Source organism: Pleurodeles waltl, chromosome 6, assembly GCF_031143425.1.
Source record: "Pleurodeles waltl isolate 20211129_DDA chromosome 6, aPleWal1.hap1.20221129, whole genome shotgun sequence".
NCBI lineage: Eukaryota > Metazoa > Chordata > Amphibia > Caudata > Salamandridae > Pleurodeles > Pleurodeles waltl.
The window spans coordinates 56799548-56822511 of NC_090445.1; the positions used below are offsets into that span (position 1 = coordinate 56799548).

The following is a 22964-nucleotide window of genomic DNA, read 5'->3' on the forward strand; positions in this document are numbered from 1 at the left end:
TGTTATGTTGTGTAGTGTATAGTGCAGGGGAACACATATGGCTAAGGTACAGTGTGTGTGTGACTTACTTCTATTCCATAGCCACTGCCACTGAACAATGTAGATTGTGTCCCGCAACTGTCTCTCTATGCCAGCAATCTGCCACCAGTACACTGCCTGCAGGACTGTAACATCTAAATATTGTCGGCGGGAACCCGACGTGACGGCTGGAAAGAGCACTCGATCGTGAAAGGCTTTGGCTCAGCCGCAAAACATCTAAATATGGTGGGCGGACCGCCGTCAGCTTGACGGAGTACTTGGGACTGTGGCCTCAGTGGATTAGCAGTAATACCGCCAACATCTAAATTAGGACTTCGTTTTATTGTTAATATCAACCTATTATAACTTTATTTCAGTGGTAATAGGTTACCTTTTTTGTTATGCATATTTATACATTATAAATCTATGAATTTTTTATCTCCCTTAATTATTCAGGACCTGTTTGCCGAATCTCCACACTATTTAGCATACTTTTTCCACCCGATTCATAATGGAAAGGGTAAAAGTTTTGTGGGATTTATTCAAGGAGTCCAAAGAAAACAGGGGGGTCCCAAACCATGGATTTTACATTCACTTTTGCATTTTCCGTTAAGCGAAAACAGTTGCATTTTCTTATAAGGAGGCAGCATTACATATTATAGTGCCCACATGATTATTTTGTGTAGTTTAAGCAGTTTTAAAGTATTTCAACTTCATCATATCTGTTGTTGCGGTATTTCAACGAACTATAAGGGTATTTTGAAATAGTACCACAGTACACAGTGATTACAAATCATTAGCTGACTGTCTAATCATTGACTTTACGAAAGTTAAATACAGCTATGTTGTTTTTAGGTACACTTTGCCCGTGTTTTGCGTTACACCTTCCGATGTATGTAAGATTTAGGTGTGGTATTTGTGCCCTAACTATTTCCACTTTAGTAACGTGGCAACAGGTAGATCAAAATATTTTTGTTTCTATATTTTTTTGAAAAATTAAGGAAAGCGCAGCCGTACAATGGTACCCCAGAAAAATGTAATACGTTTACCATTTTTCTTTTTTAATGTCTAGAAATTTTTATAGCAGTGTTCTCTAAAATGTGTTGGGTTTTTTAAAGTAGCATGGTAATTTTTAGTAATTAGTGTGGCACTTGAACCACTTTTTTATATATATTTAAAATAGGTAAACATTTGAAACTCCACACATTGATAAAATATAGTGTCCTATAGTGTATTTGCACTTACATAAATATTTTTCCTTACCTATTAACTCTTTACTAAAGTGATAATAGTTATGGAAGAATATCAAACCTAATGCTTACATTGAATGGCGTAACGCAGAACACACGGAAACTTGAACTGAAAGCAGCATGGCTGCCTTTAACTTTTTTAAAGGAAGTTATTATCCAATCAGCTAATCACTTGTCATCGCTGTATACCTCAGGAGTACCACGTTACTACTGCGGCCACAGATATAGCTAAGGTAAAAACACATAAAATGTATAAAATACTAACCCTACTTACCCACTATGCCCCAAAGAATCAACTGCGCACCATAATATAGAATCCTTTTAACTTTTGTAAAAATCCAACTGACAGTTTTCGCGCTGCGTGAAATACAAACGTCTACGGAAATTGCATTGGATTTTATGCCCGTTTTGGACCCCCCTTTTTTCTTTGCACCCCCTTGACGACATGCCAAAAAAGTGCCAGAACTTCAAGAGCAAAACAGGGGCAGTAGGTATGCAAACTTTCACGGACATTCGTCAAATGTGTAAAAAGGTATTAAGGGACATAAATCCTTATCTCCGGTCGTGTATACATGTGTGAGTGTCTGTGTGTGTATATATATATATATATATATATATATATATATACACACACACATATATATATATATATGAAATGTTATTTCTCACCTTTTAGTTGTACAATTATAGTAGTTTCTTGCAATATATGCTTAAGTATTTATTTTTCTACTGTGTTTTCAACTCATTACTTTGGAGGACAAAATGGGTTAGTGATAAACCCTAATTTCTTCTCTTAAATGTACCTTTTTTATTTGCAAACTGCTGAGGGTGTTTAAGAAACACAAATATTTCATTTAAAAAAAATAAGAATTTCGAGAATGAATCAAATCTCCCGTCGGTAATGTCTTGCAAACATTTTCACAAAAATATCTATACATACTTTCAAAATTAACTACTTTATTTTTTCTGACAAATCTCTCCGGATATCATTAAGGTCCTGTTAAAGTCCCTTGTTGAATCTGTAGTATTGAGAGACATGGAGCATAACCTTACCTCCTCACCTATAAATTATGTTTCATGCATGAAACCCTATGCAGAGGTCCACCTAAAGAGGTTTAGGCCTACACTGTCAATCCATCCTAGATACCCCAGAGCTGGGGCACAGAAACCTGACATTCTCTAACACCACAATGGCCTCCTCTTCTTCACAGAACCTCTTTCTTAAGCAATACAGTTACATCTGTGTTGTATAGGTACAGATTGAATATGTTTTTCTACTTGTAGTTTTGCAAAGTTCCTTATTTTCACCTTCCATGAAGGTTGCATATTGCACAGTTTTAAAAAAAACATATTTTATTGTAGTTTAATTTAACCATTGGTGGATAGACCTAATACAGTTGCATACCGCACAGTTTACGTCTGATTACCCACTTGCTAAGTGTTTCTGTGCGTTGGAAGTTTATTTTCATCAGATTTCATTTTTACTCTCATCGACCGCAGCCAAGCTTGAAATATATGCAGATCTGTTTTGGTTTATGTTTACATTTTGCACAGCTATTAAATATATGATGACATTCTTCAGAAGTTCACTAAGAGTCTCATTCTGAGCACCACCTCAGAGCTGGCTACAAAACACGTCAGGGATGTGTCCTTGTGCACAATATCAGGTCAGTTTTGAGACTCGTATCAAGTTTGCAGCAGTTCAACAGGAATAAAAAGCAGAAACTATTTTTCCCAACGCTGTCTAATACTGCACAGTTTTGCCTGCCTAAGGTTTTCCAACTAGTGCCTAGAGGAGATTATGCATTAAAAGCACTAGTACTGTGCACAGTAAGTGCAAAACAGGATTGGCTCTAGCACCGTTTCTACCTGATTTCACGATTGCCACAGCACTCAGAATGAGGATGTGACAATTTTTGGAAAAGTATATCTTCTAAAGCAGTGATTCCCAACCTATTGACCCCCAAGCAATTTGTATGATTTAATTTTTTGAACATTAAAAAACTAATGCGCAAAAAATATACAAACAAGTGCACACTAAACAAATATTTGAATTACGAAATATATAATTATTTTATATTGAAAAAATATGCAAAAAATCAACAAGTTTTAATGGGAAGGTTGGCGCTGTGTCTTGCTGGATAACTTTTCCACGTTTGGTTTTATTTAGGAACGTTGAATCCTCATGTCAAATTATAAATTTCCTAAGCGATTTATTTTTTTATTTTTTAGGTACATAAGATCTGAGAAAGCTTTTTCATATACATATGTGGTGGGAAAAGGAAGTAAAACCATAAGGGCCTCATCTCTCCATAGCCTCTCTGTCACATGTAATGTAATTCATTTGTTTTATAACACCTCTCATACCAGTGTAGGGTCTCCACTTTACAGAGAACTACGAGTTGTAAGATTCACGTCATCCATACTGGTAGGCCTCTTCTAACTGTGTTTGATCTGGAGAAGAAAAAACTCAGGATTCAGAACACAACACAGTGGCTAGCGTTGACTTTAATAATAAGAATATTTTTCTACGCAAGCAAACCATTTTTAGCATCATTAGGAACATGAAAGACTGCCATGTCCAGTAACAAAAGAATCTCTGTGACAAAAGCAGTAACCCACTGTGCTATGCACATAAAATACTGTTCTTTGCATGATGCAATAAGTGTTAAAATTAGAATATGCAAAACAAAAATTGTCGCAAAACAGGAATTCGGAAAAGAAAGACACCATATTTTTTATACAACAACCACTACAAACTGGCAGTATATGTCGCTTTCTTTCTTACAAGCTTGTAGGTGTTGGTCATTTTCGTCACCTGTGTAGTTATATCGTGTAAAAAACAAGCCATTGGACGCCTTAAAAAGCACTCTCCCTCTTTCATAATTAACTTCAAATTCAGTGAACGGTGGATTCTTTTGTGGGACAATACTTATGTTGTCCCGGAAGTCACCTGGTTTCAGAGCTAGATACCTATCCTTGTAGTCTTTGATTTCCACCTTTCCAGATGTGTTCATGACCACACGGAAGCTGCACGCGGGGTCTCTCTTATACCTACAGGTGATCATGGAATCGTTTGATGTCCAATACATGTCATTGTCCATTAAGAAAGCGATTTCGACGTCGGTGGAAATTGTACACTCCTCTCGTTCAAGTATATTAACGAAATGTGACAAATCCGTGCACATTTGTTGAGGCCAGTAAAAACCTAAAAAATAAAAAAATACTGTCACAAAAATGTAAAGGTCAATTTTAATAAATTAAAAAACAAACTCATCTCATCTATTGTTGTCAGTCGACGACATAACCTATGTTCGATCTAACTCCTTCCAACCTCAACATTAGGGGCACAAAAAAGAACAGTTAAAACTGGGTTCTGGTTCGAAACGCGCAAAACCACTGAAATGATATGCAACACGTCATGTTTAAACTCTTGTTCATCACCCTTTTTCCAGTGCCCTTTGAACATCAGTGTTTTGTACATGGCAGGCGACCTCAGTAATGGAGTATATTGTATGCACTGCACACCCTAACTAGTTTGACATTTGGGGCAGAGCCATAACTCATGAGCAGTACTGTTTTCACTGAATTTATTTTCTTTTATGATGCAATTTATTCCTAACCCCTTTTCTCACTGACTTTGATAGTGTACTGCAGGGGTTAACTGCAGGTTCTGGATTATGGCCAGGCCCTGACCCAACCTAATGTAGGCAGCCAACCCTTCATCCATGCACAGTGTGGGCTGGACTCATAGCTTGGTGGCTCTATAACCAATTGCTGCTGGCACACAATTTTCGCCTCATAGGGCATTTACTAGTCTCCTCTCTGTTATTTTTTCTCTGTCTCTATTGTTCCTCCCTGCTTCAAACCATCTCTGTGTAGTAAAGTACCCTCTTTCTTGGCATGGTTACCCCCTTTTTCTGTCTGATGTCAGTGTGTTTGACTGTTTTCACTGGGATCCTGCTAACCAGGACCCCAGTGATTATGCTCTCTCTCCTAAAACTCTGTATTTCATCCCACAATTGGCATACTGGTGCCCCCTTGTAAACCCTTAGTATGTGGTACCTAGGTAACCAGGGCATTAGGGTTCCAGGGGATCCTTTTTGTAACACTGAGTGTATTCTTTCATGTGTGTAAGTGCTGTGTGACTACAGTGGTATTGCATGAGATTTGCATGTCTCCTAGATAAGCCTTGGCTGCTTATCCACAGCTACCTGGGGAGTCTGGCTTCTAGACAATGCCTACACTACACTAATAGGGGATATTTGGATCAGGATAAGGTGTAAGTACCTTAGGTACCCACCACACACCGGACCAGCTTCTCACACTCTTTCAGAAAGTTGAGAATCATATTCAAATAGCAATTTATTTCTCAAAATGGTAGATAAGCTAACTAAAATGGTGACTCTCACGATCACAATATTGACTTGCAAGTCACTTGGGGCCATATTTATGACCAGTTTGTATTGCTTTTGCACTACGCAAAGTACCCTTGGAAAGCATTCAATTTTTGTTATTTTAAAATGTTAACAGCAATCTGCCAAAGAGGAACCTATTGTACTTTCGCCGGCAATGCATCGTCTTCTGGGGCGCCAGCCTCCAATGTAAGGAAGTAGTCCCTCAGTGGCTGTCAGATATCTTTATGCCTCGATGGGGGGGGAGGTTGCAGCATTGCATAGACCTTGCTGGTGCAGTCACAGAAGATCAGGTCCTGTAGCCAGTCAGTTTTAGTGAGGCCTCTCCTGCTACCCCAGCAAATTGGGTCACTTGGGGCCATATTTATGATCAGTTTGTATCGCTCTTGCACTACGCAATGTGGTGCCAAAGTGATGCAACCCTTAAGTCAGATTTTTAAGCCACGCAAAGCCACTTTGCTTGGCTCTGAGTGGCTCCAAAAATCTCATGTGATGCAATGCAGCACAAACTACTGTGTTACTCTACCCTGGGAAAGCATTACATTTTTGTTATTTTTAAATGTTAACAGCAATCTGCCAAAGAGGAACCTATTGTACTTTCGCCGGCAATATTTATGACCAGTTTGTATTGCTTTTGCACTACGCAAAGTACCCTTGGAAAGCATTCAATTTTTGTTATTTTAAAATGTTAACAGCAATCTGCCAAAGAGGAACCTATTGTACTTTCGCCGGCAATGCATCGTCTTCTGGGGCTCCAGCCTCCAATGTAAGGAAATAGTCCCTCAGTGGCTGTCAGATATCTTCAAGCCTTGATGTGGGTGGGGGGGTTTGCAGCATTGCATAGACCTTGCTGGTGCAGTCACAGAAGATCAGGTCCTGTAGCCAGTCAGTTTTAGTGAGGCCTCTACTGCTACCCCAGCAAATTGCAATCCTACATTTCGCCAGTAGTAGCGCCATGGAAGTAAAACTCCTCAATGGTAAGTGTGAGAAGGTAGCCTCTTTCTAGCCTTGTTACCCCCACTTTTGGCCTGTTTGTGAGTGTATGTCAGGGTGTTTGTCACTGTTTTCACTGTCTCACTGGGATCCTGATAGCCAGGCCTCAGTGCTCATAGTGAAAACACTATGTTTTCAGTATGTTTGTTATGTGTCACTGGGATCCTGCTGGTCAGGGCCCCAGTGCTCATAGGTTTGTGACCTATATGTATGTGTCACTGGGACCCTGTCACACAGGGCCCCAGTGCTCATAGGTGTGCATGTATATGTTCCCTGTGTGGTGCCTAACTGTCTCACTGAGGCTCTGCTAACCAGAACCTCAGTGGTTATGCTCTCTCATTACTTTCAAATTGTCACTAACAGGCTAGTGACCATTTTTACCAATTTACATTGGCTTACTGGAACACCCTTATAATTCCCTAGTATATGGTACTGAGGTACCCAGGGTATTGGGGTTCCAGGAGATCCCTATGGGCTGCAGCATTTCTTTTGCCACCCATAGGGAGCTCTGACAATTCTTACACAGGCCTGCCACAGCAGCCTGAGTGAAATAACGTCCACGTTATTTCACAGCCATTTTACACTGCACTTAAGTAACTTATAAGTCACCTATATGTCTAACCTTTACCTGGTAAAGGTTAGGTGCAAAGTTACTTAGTGTGAGGGCACCCTGGCACTAGCCAAGGTGCCCCCACATTGTTCAGAGCCAATTCACTGAACTTTGTGAGTGCGGGGACATCATTACACACGTGCACTACATATAGGTCACTACCTATATGTAGCTTCACCATGGTAACTCCGAATATGGCCATGTAACATGTCTATGATCATGGAATTGCCCCCTCTATGCCATCCTGGCATTGTTGGTACAATTCCATGACCCCAGTGGTCTGTAGCACAGACCCTGGTACTGCCAGACTGCCCTTCCTGGGGTTTCACTGCAGCTGCTGCTGCTGCCAACCCCTCAGACAGGCAGCTGCCCTCCTGGGGTCCAGCCAGGCCTGGCCCAGGATGGCAGAACAAAGAACTTCCTCTGAGAGAGGGTGTGACACCCTCTCCCTTTGGAAAATGGTGTGAAGGCAGGGGAGGAGTAGCCTCCCCCAGCCTCTGGAAATGCTTTGTTGGGCACAGATGTGCCCAATTCTGCATAAGCCAGTCTACACCGGTTCAGGGACCCCTTAGCCCCTGCTCTGGCGCGAAACTGGACAAAGGAAAGGGGAGTGACCACTCCCCTGACCTGCACCTCCCCTGGGAGGTGTCCAGAGCTCCTCCAGTGTGCTCCAGACCTCTGCCATCTTGGAAACAGAGGTGCTGCTGGCACACTGGACTGCTCTGAGTGGCCAGTGCCACCAGGTGACGTCAGAGACTCCTGCTGATAGGCTCCTTCAGGTGTTAGTAGCCTTTCCTCTCTCCTAGGTAGCCAAACCCTCTTTTCTGGCTATTTAGGGTCTCTGTCTCTGGGGAAACTTTAGATAACGAATGCATGAGCTCAGCCGAGTTCCTCTGCATCTCCCTCTTCACCTTCTGATAAGGAATCGACCGCTGACCGCGCTGGAAGCCTGCAAACCTGCAACATAGTAGCAAAGACGACTACTGCAACTCTGTAACGCTGATCCTGCCGCCTTCTCGACTGTTTTCCTGCTTGTGCATGCTGTGGGGGTAGTCTGCCTCCTCTCTGCACCAGAAGCTCCGAAGAAATCTCCCGTGGGTCGACGGAATCTTCCCCCTGCAACCGCAGGCACCAAAAAGCTGCATTACCGGTCCCTTGGGTCTCCTCTCAGCACGACGAGCGAGGTCCCTCGAATCCAGCGACACCGTCCAAGTGACCCCCACAGTCCAGTGACTCTTCAGCCCAAGTTTGGTGGAGGTAAGTCCTTGCCTCACCTCGCTGGGCTGCATTGCTGGGAACCGCGACTTTGCAAGCTACTCCGGCCCCTGTGCACTTCCGGCGGAAATCCTTCATGCACAGCCAAGCCTGGGTCCACGGCACTCTAACCTGCATTGCACGACTTTCTAAGTTGGTCTCCGGCGACGTGGGACTCCTTTGTGCAACTTCGGCGAGCACCGTTTCACGCATCCTCGTAGTGCCTGTTTCTGGCACTTTTCTGGGTGCTACCTGCTTCAGTGAGGGCTCTTTGTCTTGCTCGACGTCCCCTCTCTCTGCAGGTCCAATTTGCGACCTTCTGGTCCCTCCTGGGCCCCAGCAGCGTCCAAAAACGCCAAACGCACGATTTGCGTGTAGCAAGGCTTGTTGGCGTCCATCCGGCGGGAAAACACTTCTGCACGACTCTCCAAGGCGTGGGGGATCCATCCTCCAAAGGGGAAGTCTCTAGCCCTTGTCGTTCCTGCAGTATTCACAGTTCTTCAGCCTAGTAAGAGCTTCTTTGCACCAACCGCTGGCATTTCTTGGGCATCTGCCCATCTCCGAGCTGCTTGTGACTTTTGGACTTGGTCCCCTTGTTCCACAGGTACCCTCAGTCAGGAATCCATCGTTGTTGCATTGCTGATTTGTGTTTTCCTTGCATTTTCCCTCTAACACGACTATTTTGTCCTTAGGGGAACTTTGGTGCACTTTGCACTCACTTTTCAGGGTCTTGGGGAGGGTTATTTTTCTAACTCTCACTATTTTCTAATAGTCCCAGCGACCCTCTAAAAGGTCACATAGGTTTGGGGTCCATTCGTGGTTCGCATTCCACTTCTGGAGTATATGGTTTGTGTTGCCCCTATCCCTATGTTTCCCCATTGCATCCTATTGTAATTATACATTGTTTGCACTGTTTTCTAAGACTATACTGCATATTTTTGCTATTGTGTATATATATCTTGTGTATATTTCCTATCCTCTCACTGAGGGTACACTCTAAGATACTTTGGCATATTGTCATAAAAATAAAGTACCTTTATTTTTAGTATAACTGTGTATTGTGTTTTCTTATGATATTGTGCATATGACACTAAGTGGTACTGTAGTAGCTTCACACGTCTCCTAGTTCAGCCTAAGCTGCTCTGCTAAGCTACCATTATCTATCAGCCTAAGCTGCTAGACACCCTATACACTAATAAGGGATAACTGGGCCTGGTGCAAGGTGCAAGTACCCCTTGGTACTCACTACAAGCCAGTCCAGCCTCCTACATTGGTTGTGCAGTGGTGGGATAAGTGCTTGAGACTACTTACCACTCTTGTCATTGTACTTTTCATAAGAGAAAAATATACAAAACAAGGTCAGTGTATATACACATAGCCAAAAAGTTTTGCATTTCCTCTTTTCGCTCTTTTCTAAGTGCTGAAAAGTACTTCTAAACTTTCAAAAAGTTCTTAAAAGTTTAAAAAAAAGTTTTTTCTGTCTTTCCAAAAAGTTCTGAAAACTTTTTTCTCTTTTTCTATCACTTTAAATCTCTCTAAAAAATGTCTGGCACAGGAAAAAATGTTGAACTGTCCAAACTTGCATATGATCACCTTAGCTGGAAAGGAGCAAGGAGTCTCTGCATAGAGAGAGGTTTGAGTGTAGGGAAGAATCCTTCCTTAGAACTGTTAATTAACATGCTTAGAGTACAGGATAAGGCCATAAGTGCCCAATCTGGTGAAAAAGTAGCTAATGGTTCTCAATCTGATCCAGGGACTCCCCCAGGAAAAGATTCAGGAAAGAAACTTCTCAGCCTGCCCATTACTAGACAGTCTAGCATAGTTGGTACAGAGGTTGAATCACACCATACTGATGGTGTGCTCTCACATTATACTGTTAGCCAAGCTGTTAGGGTGCCCTCTGTAAGGGACAGGTCTCCTTCTGTTCATTCCCATCATACCTCTGTATCTAGAAATGTCCCTCCCACCCACCCTGATGACAGATTGTTAGAAAGGGAGCTCAATAGATTGAGAGTGGAACAAACCAGACTGAAGCTCAAGAAGCAACAGCTGGATTTGGATAGACAATCTTTAGAATTAGAGAAGGAAAGACAGAAGTTGGGTTTAGATACCCATGGTGGCAGCAGCAGTATTCCCCATAGTCATCCTGCAAAAGAGCATGATTCCAGGAATCTGCACAAGATAGTTCCCCCTTATAAGGAGGGGGATGACATTAACAAGTGGTTTGCTGCACTTGAGAGGGCCTGTGCTGTACAGGATGTCCCTCAAAGGCAGTGGGCTGCTATCCTATGGCTATCATTTAGTGGAAAAGGTAGGGATAGGCTCCTTATTGTGAAAGAAAATGATGCCAATAATTTTACAGTTCTTAAGAATGCACTCCTGGATGGTTATGGCTTAACCACTGAACAGTACAGGATAAAGTTCAGAGTGACCAAAAAGGAGTCTTCACAAGACTGGTTGATTTCATTGACCATTCAGTGAAGGCCTTGGAGGGGTGGTTACATGGCAGTAAAGTTACTGATTATGAAAGCCTGTATAACACAATCCTGAGAGAGCATATACTTAATAATTGTGTGTCTGATTTGTTGCACCAGTACCTGGTAGACTCTGATCTGACCTCTCCCCAAGAATTGGGAAAGAAGGCAGACAAATGGGTCAGAACAAGGGTGAACAGAAAAGTTCATACAGGGGGTGACAAAGATGGCAATAAGAAGAAAGATGGTGAAAAATCTCAAGATAAGCATGGGGATAAGGGTAAAACCAAAGATCCCACTTCAAATCTTAAACACTCTTCAGAGGGTGGGGATAAAACAAATTCTTCCTCTTCTTCCCAACCTGCACACATTAAAAAGCCTTGGTGCTTTGTGTGTAAAAACAGAGGCCATAGGCCAGGGGATAAGTCCTGTCCAGGTAAACCCCCTGAGCCTACCACCACTAATACATCAAGCTCTAGTGCCCCTAGCAGTAGTGGTACTAGTGGTGGGACTGCTGGCAACAGTCAAGCAAAGGGTGTAGTTGGGTTCACTTATGGGTCCATAGTGGAAACTGATGTAATCAGTCCCAAGACAGTTTCTGTCACACCTAGTGGCATTGGCCTTGCCACACTGGCTGCTTGTCCCCTTACAATGGATAAGTACAGGCAGACAGTTTCAATAAATGGTGTTGAGGCCTTGGCCTACAGGGACACAGGTGCCAGTTTCACTTTGGTGACTGAAAACCTAGTGCCTCCTGAACAACACATCATTGGACAACAGTATAAGATTATTGATGTCCATAACTCCACTAAGTTTCTTCCCTTAGCTATAATTCAGTTTAGTTGGGGTGGAGTTACTGGCCCTAAGCAGGTGGTGGTATCACCTAGCTTACCTGTAGACTGTCTCTTAGGTAATGACCTAGAGGCCTCAGGTTGGGCTGATGTAGAGTTTTATGCCCATGCAGCCATGCTGGGCATCCCTGAGGAATTGTTCCCTCTCATTTCAAGTGAAATGAAAAAGCAAAGGAGAGAAGGCCTGAAAACTCAGGATCCCTCTCCATCAACAGGTAAAAAGGGTATCACAGTATCCCCTAACCACCCTACCATTCAGGATACAATTCCTGTGGTGGGAGAAACCTCTCCTGGGGTGGCACCTGTTCCAAGGGAATCATCAGCTGCCAAAGCTGGACTCCCTGAGGTGGAAGTACCTCTCTGTGGGATAACTAACATTGGTGAGAAAAACAGCACCATTTTAGTTAACATGGAGCATCCCTCCAACCCTCCCAGAGGCACTTTAGTGCAGAAACCCTGCACTACCTCACAACACTTAGGACAGCATCCCTGCCCTAGTGTGGAGCTCATAGGACAGCATCCCTGCCCTGCTCCAACTCAAGAGAAACAGCATCCCTGTTCTCTCTTCCAGCCAGATGGACAAAGTTTTTGCCCAGCTATGGCTTTTCTGAGACAGCATCCCTGTCTGGCATTTCCATCACTACAAATAGGTTCAGTGGACAATTCACACTGCTCTAAACTAAAACTTACTGATAGAAACTCTGAAAATACATCTTCACATTGTTGGTTAGCTAAAAAACTTCAAACAGGGTGGTTTACATCCCCACAGGGAAGTAACCATATAGTGGATGATAAAGGGAGTAACCAGTCTATTGCAGAGCTACTCTCTACTTATCACCACTTAGACAATAAAGTCTCAACTGGCCAAGGTTAGCCTTATTGTCCTTCGTTTGGGGGGGGGTTGTGTGAGAAGGTAGCCTCTTTCTAGCCTTGTTACCCCCACTTTTGGCCTGTTTGTGAGTGTATGTCAGGGTGTTTGTCACTGTTTTCACTGTCTCACTGGGATCCTGATAGCCAGGCCTCAGTGCTCATAGTGAAAACACTATGTTTTCAGTATGTTTGTTATGTGTCACTGGGATCCTGCTGGTCAGGGCCCCAGTGCTCATAGGTTTGTGGCCTATATGTATGTGTCACTGGGACCCTGTCACACAGGGCCCCAGTGCTCATAGGTGTGCATGTATATGTTCCCTGTGTGGTGCCTAACTGTCTCACTGAGGCTCTGCTAACCAGAACCTCAGTGGTTATGCTCTCTCATTACTTTCAAGTTGTCACTAACAGGCTAGTGACCATTTTTACCAATTTACATTGGCTTACTGGAACACCCTTATAATTCCCTAGTATATGGTACTGAGGTACCCAGGGTATTGGGGTTCCAGGAGATCCCTATGGGCTGCAGCATTTCTTTTGCCACCCATAGGGAGCTCTGACAATTCTTACACAGGCCTGCCACAGCAGCCTGAGTGAAATAACGTCCACGTTATTTCACAGCCATTTTACACTGCACTTAAGTAACTTATAAGTCACCTATATGTCTAACCTTTACCTGGTAAAGGTTAGGTGCAAAGTTACTTAGTGTGAGGGCACCCTGGCACTAGCCAAGGTGCCCCCACATTGTTCAGAGCCAATTCACTGAATTTTGTGAGTGCGGGGACACCATTACACGCGTGCACTACATATAGGTCACTACCTATATGTAGCTTCACCATGGTAACTCCGAATATGGCCATGTAACATGTCTATGATCATGGAATTGCCCCCTCTATGCCATCCTGGCATTGTTGGTACAATTCCATGACCCCAGTGGTCTGTAGCACAGACCCTGGTACTGCCAGACTGCCCTTCCTGGGGTTTCACTGCAGCTGCTGCTGCTGCCAACCCCTCAGACAGGCAGCTGCCCTCCTGGGGTCCAGCCAGGCCTGGCCCAGGATGGCAGAACAAAGAACTTCCTCTGAGAGAGGGTGTGACACCCTCTCCCTTTGGAAAATGGTGTGAAGGCAGGGGAGGAGTAGCCTCCCCCAGCCTCTGGAAATGCTTTGTTGGGCACAGATGTGCCCAATTCTGCATAAGCCAGTCTACACCGGTTCAGGGACCCCTTAGCCCCTGCTCTGGCGCGAAACTGGACAAAGGAAAGGGGAGTGACCACTCCCCTGACCTGCACCTCCCCTGGGAGGTGTCCAGAGCTCCTCCAGTGTGCTCCAGACCTCTGCCATCTTGGAAACAGAGGTGCTGCTGGCACACTGGACTGCTCTGAGTGGCCAGTGCCACCAGGTGACGTCAGAGACTCCTGCTGATAGGCTCCTTCAGGTGTTAGTAGCCTTTCCTCTCTCCTAGGTAGCCAAACCCTCTTTTCTGGCTATTTAGGGTCTCTGTCTCTGGGGAAACTTTAGATAACGAATGCATGAGCTCAGCCGAGTTCCTCTGCATCTCCCTCTTCACCTTCTGATAAGGAATCGACCGCTGACCGCGCTGGAAGCCTGCAAACCTGCAACATAGTAGCAAAGACGACTACTGCAACTCTGTAACGCTGATCCTGCCGCCTTCTCGACTGTTTTCCTGCTTGTGCATGCTGTGGGGGTAGTCTGCCTCCTCTCTGCACCAGAAGCTCCGAAGAAATCTCCTGTGGGTCGACGGAATCTTCCCCCTGCAACCGCAGGCACCAAAAAGCTGCATTACCGGTCCCTTGGGTCTCCTCTCAGCACGACGAGCGAGGTCCCTCGAATCCAGCGACACCGTCCAAGTGACCCCCACAGTCCAGTGACTCTTCAGCCCAAGTTTGGTGGAGGTAAGTCCTTGCCTCACCTCGCTGGGCTGCATTGCTGGGAACCGCGACTTTGCAAGCTACTCCGGCCCCTGTGCACTTCCGGCGGAAATCCTTCGTGCACAGCCAAGCCTGGGTCCACGGCACTCTAACCTGCATTGCACGACTTTCTAAGTTGGTCTCCGGCGACGTGGGACTCCTTTGTGCAACTTCGGCGAGCACCGTTTCACGCATCCTCGTAGTGCCTGTTTCTGGCACTTCTCCGGGCGCTACCTGCTTCAGTGAGGGCTCTTTGTCTTGCTCGACGTCCCCTCTCTCTGCAGGTCCAATTTGCGACCTTCTGGTCCCTCCTGGGCCCCAGCAGCGTCCAAAAACGCCAAACGCACGATTTGCGTGTAGCAAGGCTTGTTGGCGTCCATCCGGCGGGAAAACACTTCTGCAGGACTTTCCAAGGCGTGGGGGATCCATCCTCCAAAGGGGAAGTCTCTAGCCCTTGTCGTTCCTGCAGTATTCACAGTTCTTCAGCCTAGTAAGAGCTTCTTTGCACCAACCGCTGGCATTTCTTGGGCATCTGCCCATCTCCGAGCTGCTTGTGACTTTTGGACTTGGTCCCCTTGTTCCACAGGTACCCTCAGTCAGGAATCCATCGTTGTTGCATTGCTGATTTGTGTTTTCCTTGCATTTTCCCTCTAACACGACTATTTTGTCCTTAGGGGAACTTTGGTGCACTTTGCACTCACTTTTCAGGGTCTTGGGGAGGGTTATTTTTCTAACTCTCACTATTTTCTAATAGTCCCAGCGACCCTCTAAAAGGTCACATAGGTTTGGGGTCCATTCGTGGTTCGCATTCCACTTCTGGAGTATATGGTTTGTGTTGCCCCTATCCCTATGTTTCCCCATTGCATCCTATTGTAACTATACATTGTTTGCACTGTTTTCTAAGACTATACTGCATATTTTTGCTATTGTGTATATATATCTTGTGTATATTTCCTATCCTCTCACTGAGGGTACACTCTAAGATACTTTGGCATATTGTCATAAAAATAAAGTACCTTTATTTTTAGTATAACTGTGTATTGTGTTTTCTTATGATATTGTGCATATGACACTAAGTGGTACTGTAGTAGCTTCACACGTCTCCTAGTTCAGCCTAAGCTGCTCTGCTAAGCTACCATTATCTATCAGCCTAAGCTGCTAGACACCCTATACACTAATAAGGGATAACTGGGCCTGGTGCAAGGTGCAAGTACCCCTTGGTACTCACTACAAGCCAGTCCAGCCTCCTACAGTAAGGGCTTGATGTACCCCAGCATTACCACCATAGGGTCCTAGTCAGTAGGCAGTTCCACCATTTCAGAAAGGGTGGCTAAAATCTGCGACCAAATGTCTGAATAACAGAGCAGTTCCATGTCAGGTGTGCAAAGTCTGCATATGTGGCATCATATTTTAGGCAGTGATGTGATAGGGAGGGATTTATCATGGCTAAGTGTTGTGGTATTGTGTATACTCATTGTAGGAATTTATAATGCAGCAACTTGTCGGTGATTGATGGACACAAGCTTCATTTGAGTGCAGCAGAAGCTCGAAAGATAGTGTTCTAAGGATGTCCACGCCCTGCCCACCGGCTTCAATGCTAGGCAGCATTGCTATAGATGGGACACAAGCCGTGAACCATCAGCCGATTCACTCAGCAAGGTCGGGGGGGGGGGAATCATCGGGTTTGATGGCAGATGATCCTGCAATGTGCCCTGGAGTCGTCTGTTATGAAATGGTCCATTTGGATGGGAGCATGGGAGCTCCTGTTTGTGTAAGCGTGTTATGTGTAATAACCTGCCAACTGGGGAAAAGGTCACCTAGCGTGGCCAGATGGTGTGTCTCGAGTGTGTGCTGTACGAGCTGTTCCTGTGTCAAGGGTAACTACAGGTTGTTCTTAAGTGATATGTCAGGGGAATACAGTCTGTCTACTCCTAGGTATCTCTGTAGTCTTGTCCGGGCCCAACTGATGGTAGCTAACGTGTTAATGTCTTTGGGGTCATGGGGTATGCCCAATGGTAGAATGGAGGACATAGGGATGCGGCCCACCGGATGTTGTTCCAGCTTGAGGTAGGGGAGGCGTGCATTGAGGTGGTACCAATAGTGCAAAAAGTGACACAGTGCCACTAACTAGCAAAGATGGAAATCTGGCAACTCGAGGCCCTCGCACTCATACAGGAGCATTAGAGTTTTCCAGCTGATACGGGGGTGGCGACCCACCCAGACTAGTCTAAATAAAAGGCTGCCTGAAGTGTCAAAGAAGTTGTTAAGTTGAGAAATTGGGATATTTTAAAACATATACAAAAAACGCAGGAGCACAACAACGCTCCCAGCAATGGATAGCGGCAGGACTGTTATTGAGGCAGATCTCCATCTCTTTCTGCTTGTGGAAAATAATGCCTAAGCATTTGGGGGAGTTGACGCACGACTTACGAGGGTAATCGACAAAACTGGGAGCTGTGGCATCAGTGAAGGGAAAAAGTTAAAACTTGTTCCAATTTATTGACAGTCCGGGCAGGCTGCCAAACCTTATAATTTCACAGATAAGTGAAGTTAAGTTAGGCCTGGGGTCCTAAAGAAACAGCAGAATGTCATTTGAATACTTGAAGATAAGTAGCAGACTAGTGCAAAACCACAACCCTCTATGCAGGTGGTCGTCCTGGAGCACCCAAACCAGTGGATCCAGGGCGATGATGAAAAGCAAGGGTGATTAAGTGCTGCCTTGTTCAGGCCCCCTAGTGATCCGTGCTTGGAAAGGAGTCTGTGAGAGTGCCATTCACCTGGATTCTGGCCACTGGGTTGGTATTCAGAAGATTAATAAAGCCCTGAAAAAACCATGGGGAAGTCCTAGTTTAGTCAAGTGGCCTGCAGGAATAGTCATTCTAAGGAGTCAAATGCCTTTTCGGCGTCAAGAAAAACAACCAATGCCAGGATAGATAAGGAGATGTAGTCAATGCAGTAAATATGGTGCAGAGGTTTACTGTAAGGAAGTGGTGCGGGACAAATCCTGTTTGGACAGGAAATATGACTTGTTCTAGGGAGAAAAACTTGTAGCGGTCACCTTGGGCAATATTTTGTTGTCTAGGTTCAGGAAGGATAGCAGCCTATAGGATGCACAGCAGGTTGGAACAGCTGAGTAATCACTGTCCTTCTTACGGGGAAGTATGCTGGTCTTGAGGGCCTGTGCACATACCTTCAAAAGTTGGGGGGTATAATATGTTTATAGGCCTTGTAGATGCACTCGGCTAGGCCATCCAGCCTTGGTGCCTTAGAGCCATACGCATATGTGTAGTTAAGGCAGAGACAAGACAGAGGGTGGTCTAGTGGTGCGGAGATAAAAGCAGGAAGGATCGGGGGGAGGATGCAGAGGGGTAAGTCAGGGTAGTTTATTTTTTAGGGGCGGGGTGGGGTTATCAGTGTAGTTTATTTTGTAGGGATTAGGGTGGGAGGGTCGGGGTAGTTTATTTTTTAGGGCTTAGGGTGAGTGGGGGGAAGGGTAGTTTATTTTTTAGGGGTGGGGGGTTGGGTTGGGGTAGTTTATTTTTTAGAGGCAGGAAAGTTTTAAGGAAGGGTGGGAGAATGGTGGAGAGGAGAGGATGAAGGATCGGGAAAGGAAGCAGTGAGGTAAGTGGGGCAGGATTTGGGGGGTAGTTTTTAGCGATGGAGCGGATTTAGGGATTAGGGTGTGTCGGGGTAGTTTATTTTTAAGGGCTTAAGGTGGGTGAGGGGTTGGAGTAGTTTAGTTATTAGAGGTGAGAAAGGATTTAGGGCTCAGGGTGGGCGTGGGGTGTCGGGGTAGTTTATTTTTTATGGGCAGGGTTGAGGTAGTTTATTTTTTAGGGATGAGGTTGGGGGTTGGGGTAGTTTAGTTATATGGGGAGAGGGAAGGTTTTAGAGCTCCTGTCGGGTGGAGGGTGTCAGGGTAGTTTAGTGTTTAGAAGAGGGGGAGGTTTTAGGGCTCAGGGCGGATGGTGGGGTCGGGGTAGTTTTTTATGTAAACAGGGGCCAGAGTTTTTGGAGGGGAGGTTTTTAAGGTTGGGGGTAGTTTTGGGCCTCATTGTGGTAGTTGTTTAGGTTGAGAGGGGGGTTGTATAACACAACCACGCATATTGTTTCGACATAGTCCTTCACAAAGCATACTTTTGCAACAACATTTGTTTAAAAGGCATGCATGGTAAAGGCATGCATGGAAAAGACGCGTCATGGTTACGACTGCATTGTTAAGGCATGTGTGGTTCCGTCATGCATGGTTTTGTCATACAACCCACCAAAACAACAAAAATACAATCAGTAGAACAGGAGTTATGCATTTTCAAAGATTAAGGTTAAAAATAGTGCAAAAAGAACATAAGTCAACCACAGTCATCTGGTTGCCCTTGAGCAGGACAAAGTCAAAATTTGAGGCTGACTGCAATGGGGCGTAAGTCAGATACAGGGACTAGCTTTGTCCAGGTGTCCAGGGCAAACCAGCAGGCTGTGTCAAAAGAGGGCTCCAAGTTGTTGGATAGCCGCTGGACAAGGTCTCTGTAAAGTTGTTGACTTTTGGCAGGAAAGCTCTGAGCAGTAGAAAATTTAATTACATTACCTATCATCATATTCCCATGACTTATGGCATTTAATGTAGTCTTTTGTTGAGTTTGACTGGAAAATTAGCTACCTTAGGTCTAGATTGGGAGCACAAAGGAAGATTGTGTATTTGGATGGAAAGATCAGAGGCTGATAATGTGTTTGTGGAAAAGAGTGAGTGTGGACACACTTTTGAACTTCTAGTGAACTGTAAGTTGTAGTTGGTTGGAGAGGACGCTGTTATCCCTGGCGTTTATTTTGTTTGTGGAAAACGTGCTTGTTTCATATTGTCATAGGGATGGTAACAGACATTTTATTTGGGAATTGCTTTTTCCCCAAACTTTATCATGCACAACATTTTGACGACCCTGTGTGGACTCAAGGTTGTAGATCTAAGTGAGGTGTGAGTGCAGGAGAAGTGGTTTGCAAGTAAGTAAATGACTTACAAATCCAGTCTTCGGGTTTTGAGGTCAACACCAGACAAGGTTCAAATCAGCACCAAGAGTGCACCCACTGTGACACGGTGGTGGCTGGATGCAGAGTTCGAATTCAGAGTCGAGTGCCCAGTGTTAACCAATGAAGACTGGGGGCGCACAAAGATGCACTGCTCACAGGTGAGTACAAGCGGCATCAGAGGTTGGTCTCCAGGGGTCGAGGTTAGCATGGGGGACCACAAGGCAGCACCAAATTACACCCTCAGTGGCACAGGGCGGCCGGGTGCAGAGTGCTGATACAACGTCAGGTGCCTAGGGTTAACCATTTGAGACAGGGAGTAACCGAAGATGTGCTGCTCCCAGGCGAGTAGAGCGGGGTCAAAGGTCGATATCCTGCAGCTGAGGTAAAAACAAGGGGGGCCAGAAGGCAGCACTAAACTTACATCCTCAGCGGCGCAGGAGCAGTTGGGTGGATAGTGCCAACACAGAGTTGGGCGCCCAATGTTATCCAATGGAGGAGATAGGTTTCAGAAACAGGCTACAGGCTCTGTCCAGGAGGCCGGGTAAAGACAACTCGCAGCTGCCCAGGTAAGTAGAGATGCCAGGAATCATAGGGATAATGATGGTCCAGCATCCCAAGGCCCAGGGGCTCCAGTTTCAGGGGTGTCTTTTGGTGCTAGTAACCGCTTACTGGACAAGTAGTGGTCAGGGGGAGACCTCGGACTGAGGCTACAGGCGTCGCTGTGGAGTCTGGCAGGGGCCAGCCCACAGTGGACTCTTGCTCAGAATCACTGGGGAACCTTCACAGGACCAGTAGGCCACTTCTTCTTTAAAGTTTGTTTCTTTTGGACAGGTCCGCTGTCTATGGGAGATCTTGGTCTTTTTTGAAGGCAGGCAGTCCTCCCAAGGCTTTGGACGTTGCTGTGCTGCAGGACAAGTCGTCTTTTGGCGCAGGTTCTTCAAGGGCTGCAGATAGGCTCGTAGGACTCGGCCCAAGTCAGATGGTGTCTTTAGTAATCTCTGCTGGTGCAACTTCTGTGGGCTACAGCTCTTCTTAGGTCGTCAGGAATATGAGGTTCTGGTCAGGGTTTGCCACCTAAATACTGTATCTATGAGGTGATAGGGGGAGTACCTGGTAGTGGCCAATGGGCCACCTACCTTAGGGCAGCTACACCCACTATGTGACACCTCCTTTGGGAGGTGGAAACAACCCTGACCCTAACTGGCTATTTCCCCTTCCATCCAAGATGGGGGAAAATGAAATGGAGGCATCACCTCACCTGCCAGACCTGAGGGGTGGTGCTGGCTGATGGTGGCCGATCCTCCTATTATTCTAGTTTTCTCAATGGTTTTCCCATCCAAAGTGTGGGCTGAACTGGGGGAGTTGCCTTCTGCTGGTAGCAGTGGAGGTTGGGGTCGCGTTCCAAAGCCGGTATAGCCTTTGAAGCTTCCTATCTGAGGAGGGTGCCTGCCTGGGGGAGTAAGTGTGACACCTCCACCCAGGAAGAGCTTTGTATTCTGGCCCCAGAGAGCATAGGCTCTCACCCCAGGGGTCTAGAATCCTCTCTGGTGATGGCAGGCTGGCTACGGCCATCAGCAACCATGCCAGGGCTGTTAGGTTTGCAGGGGGCACCTCTAAGGTGCCCTCTGGGTACATTTCATAATAAATCCAACACTGGCACCAGTGAGGATTTATTATGCTGAGTTGTTTGATACCAAACAGCCAGGGGTTCAGAGAGGCCATCATGTAGCTAGGGAACTCGTAGTGACCAGTGTCCAGAACATAAACTTACTATGGCTTCCCTGTACACTATGGCCCTCATTACAACCGTGGCGGTCGGTGTTAAAGTGGTGGTAATACCGCAAACAGTCTAGGGTAAAATAAAATGGGAACCACGACCATGGCGGAAACCACCAACATAGACAGCCACTTTAACACTCCGACCGCCACGGCGGAACAAACAAACACTGCGGCGGTAACCGCCAACAGACAGGCGGTAGACAAAGTACCGCCCACAGTATTTCAAGATGCCTATCCGCCACCTTTTGCAGGGCGGAACCAACGCAAACAAAAGCATGGCGGAAACAGTACACAGAAGGGAACCCACTCACCTCTCGACACCCAACGAGGAACAAGGATGCTATGGAGCCCGAATTGTAGATACTGCCGATGCTGGTCTTCCTCCTCTTCTATCAGGAGCACCAAAGACGGCAGCGACGACCACGGTGAGTACTGCACCTAGCACACAGGGGAGGGAAAAGAGAGTGACACACACACGCAACACGTAACACCCCCACCCTCACCCACAACACAATACACACAAATACATGCAGCAACATTACATATACACTCCCCCCACCCCCTGGAAGAACGCAAGAACAAAAGGAAATGATTTGAACGAATGTAATCATGTGAAATCTCATTGTCAGAATTCAAAATCCAGCATATACAATTATGTACACCAACTACACAAGTCCGGATAGTGCCTTTGAAGCTTCCTGTCTGAGGAGGGTGCCTGCCTGGGGAAGTAGGTGTGACACCTCCAACCAGGAATAGCTTTGTATTCTGGCCCCAGAGAGCATAGGCTCTCACCCCAGGGGTCTAGAATCCTGTCTTGTGATGGCAGGCTGGCTACGGCCATCAGCAACCATGCCAGGGCTGTTAGGTTTGCAGGGGGCACCTATAAGGTGCCCCCTGGGTACATTTCATAATAAATCCAACACTGGCACCAGGGAGGATTTATTATGCTGAGTTGTTTGATACCAAACAGCCAGGGGTTCAGAGAGGCCATCATGTAGCTGGGGAACTCGTAGTAACCAGTGTCCAGAACATACACTTACTATGGCTTCCCGTACACTATGGCCCTCATTACAACCCTGGCGGTCGGTGTTAAAGCGGCGGTAATACCTCAAACAGTATGGCGAAAAAAAAAATGGGATCACGACCATGGCTAAACCGCCAACATAGACAGCCACTTTAATACTCCGACCGCCACGGCGGTACAAACAAACACCGCAGCGGTAACCGCCAACAGACAGGCGGTAGATAAAGTACCGCCCACAGTATTTCAAGACACCTATCTGCCACCTTTTCCGGGGCAGAACCAACGCGAACAAAAACACAGCGGAAACAGTACACAGAAGGGAACCCACTCACCTCTCGACACCCAACGAGGAACCAGGACGCCATGGAGCCCAAATTGCAGATACTGCCGATGCTGGTCTTCCTCCTCTTCTATCAGGAGCACCAAAGACGACGACGACGGTGAGTACTGCACCTAGCACACAGGGGAGGGGGAGGGAAA

The 22964-nt window shown here is 45.8% G+C and overlaps 1 protein-coding gene across 1 annotated transcript in view; it reads right to left on the reverse strand.

Annotated features, from left to right (window-relative positions):
- Nucleotides 1-3498: 3498 nt before the first annotated feature.
- The window catches only part of LOC138299188 (stonustoxin subunit beta-like), a 136953-nt gene continuing 117487 nt past the window's right edge, over nucleotides 3499-22964 (reverse strand). The window contains exon 4 of the mRNA XM_069237285.1: nucleotides 3499-4476. Within this exon, the coding sequence (XP_069093386.1) occupies nucleotides 4007-4476 (470 nt within the window). The 3' untranslated portion in view covers nucleotides 3499-4006. The remainder of the gene's footprint in view (nucleotides 4477-22964) is intronic.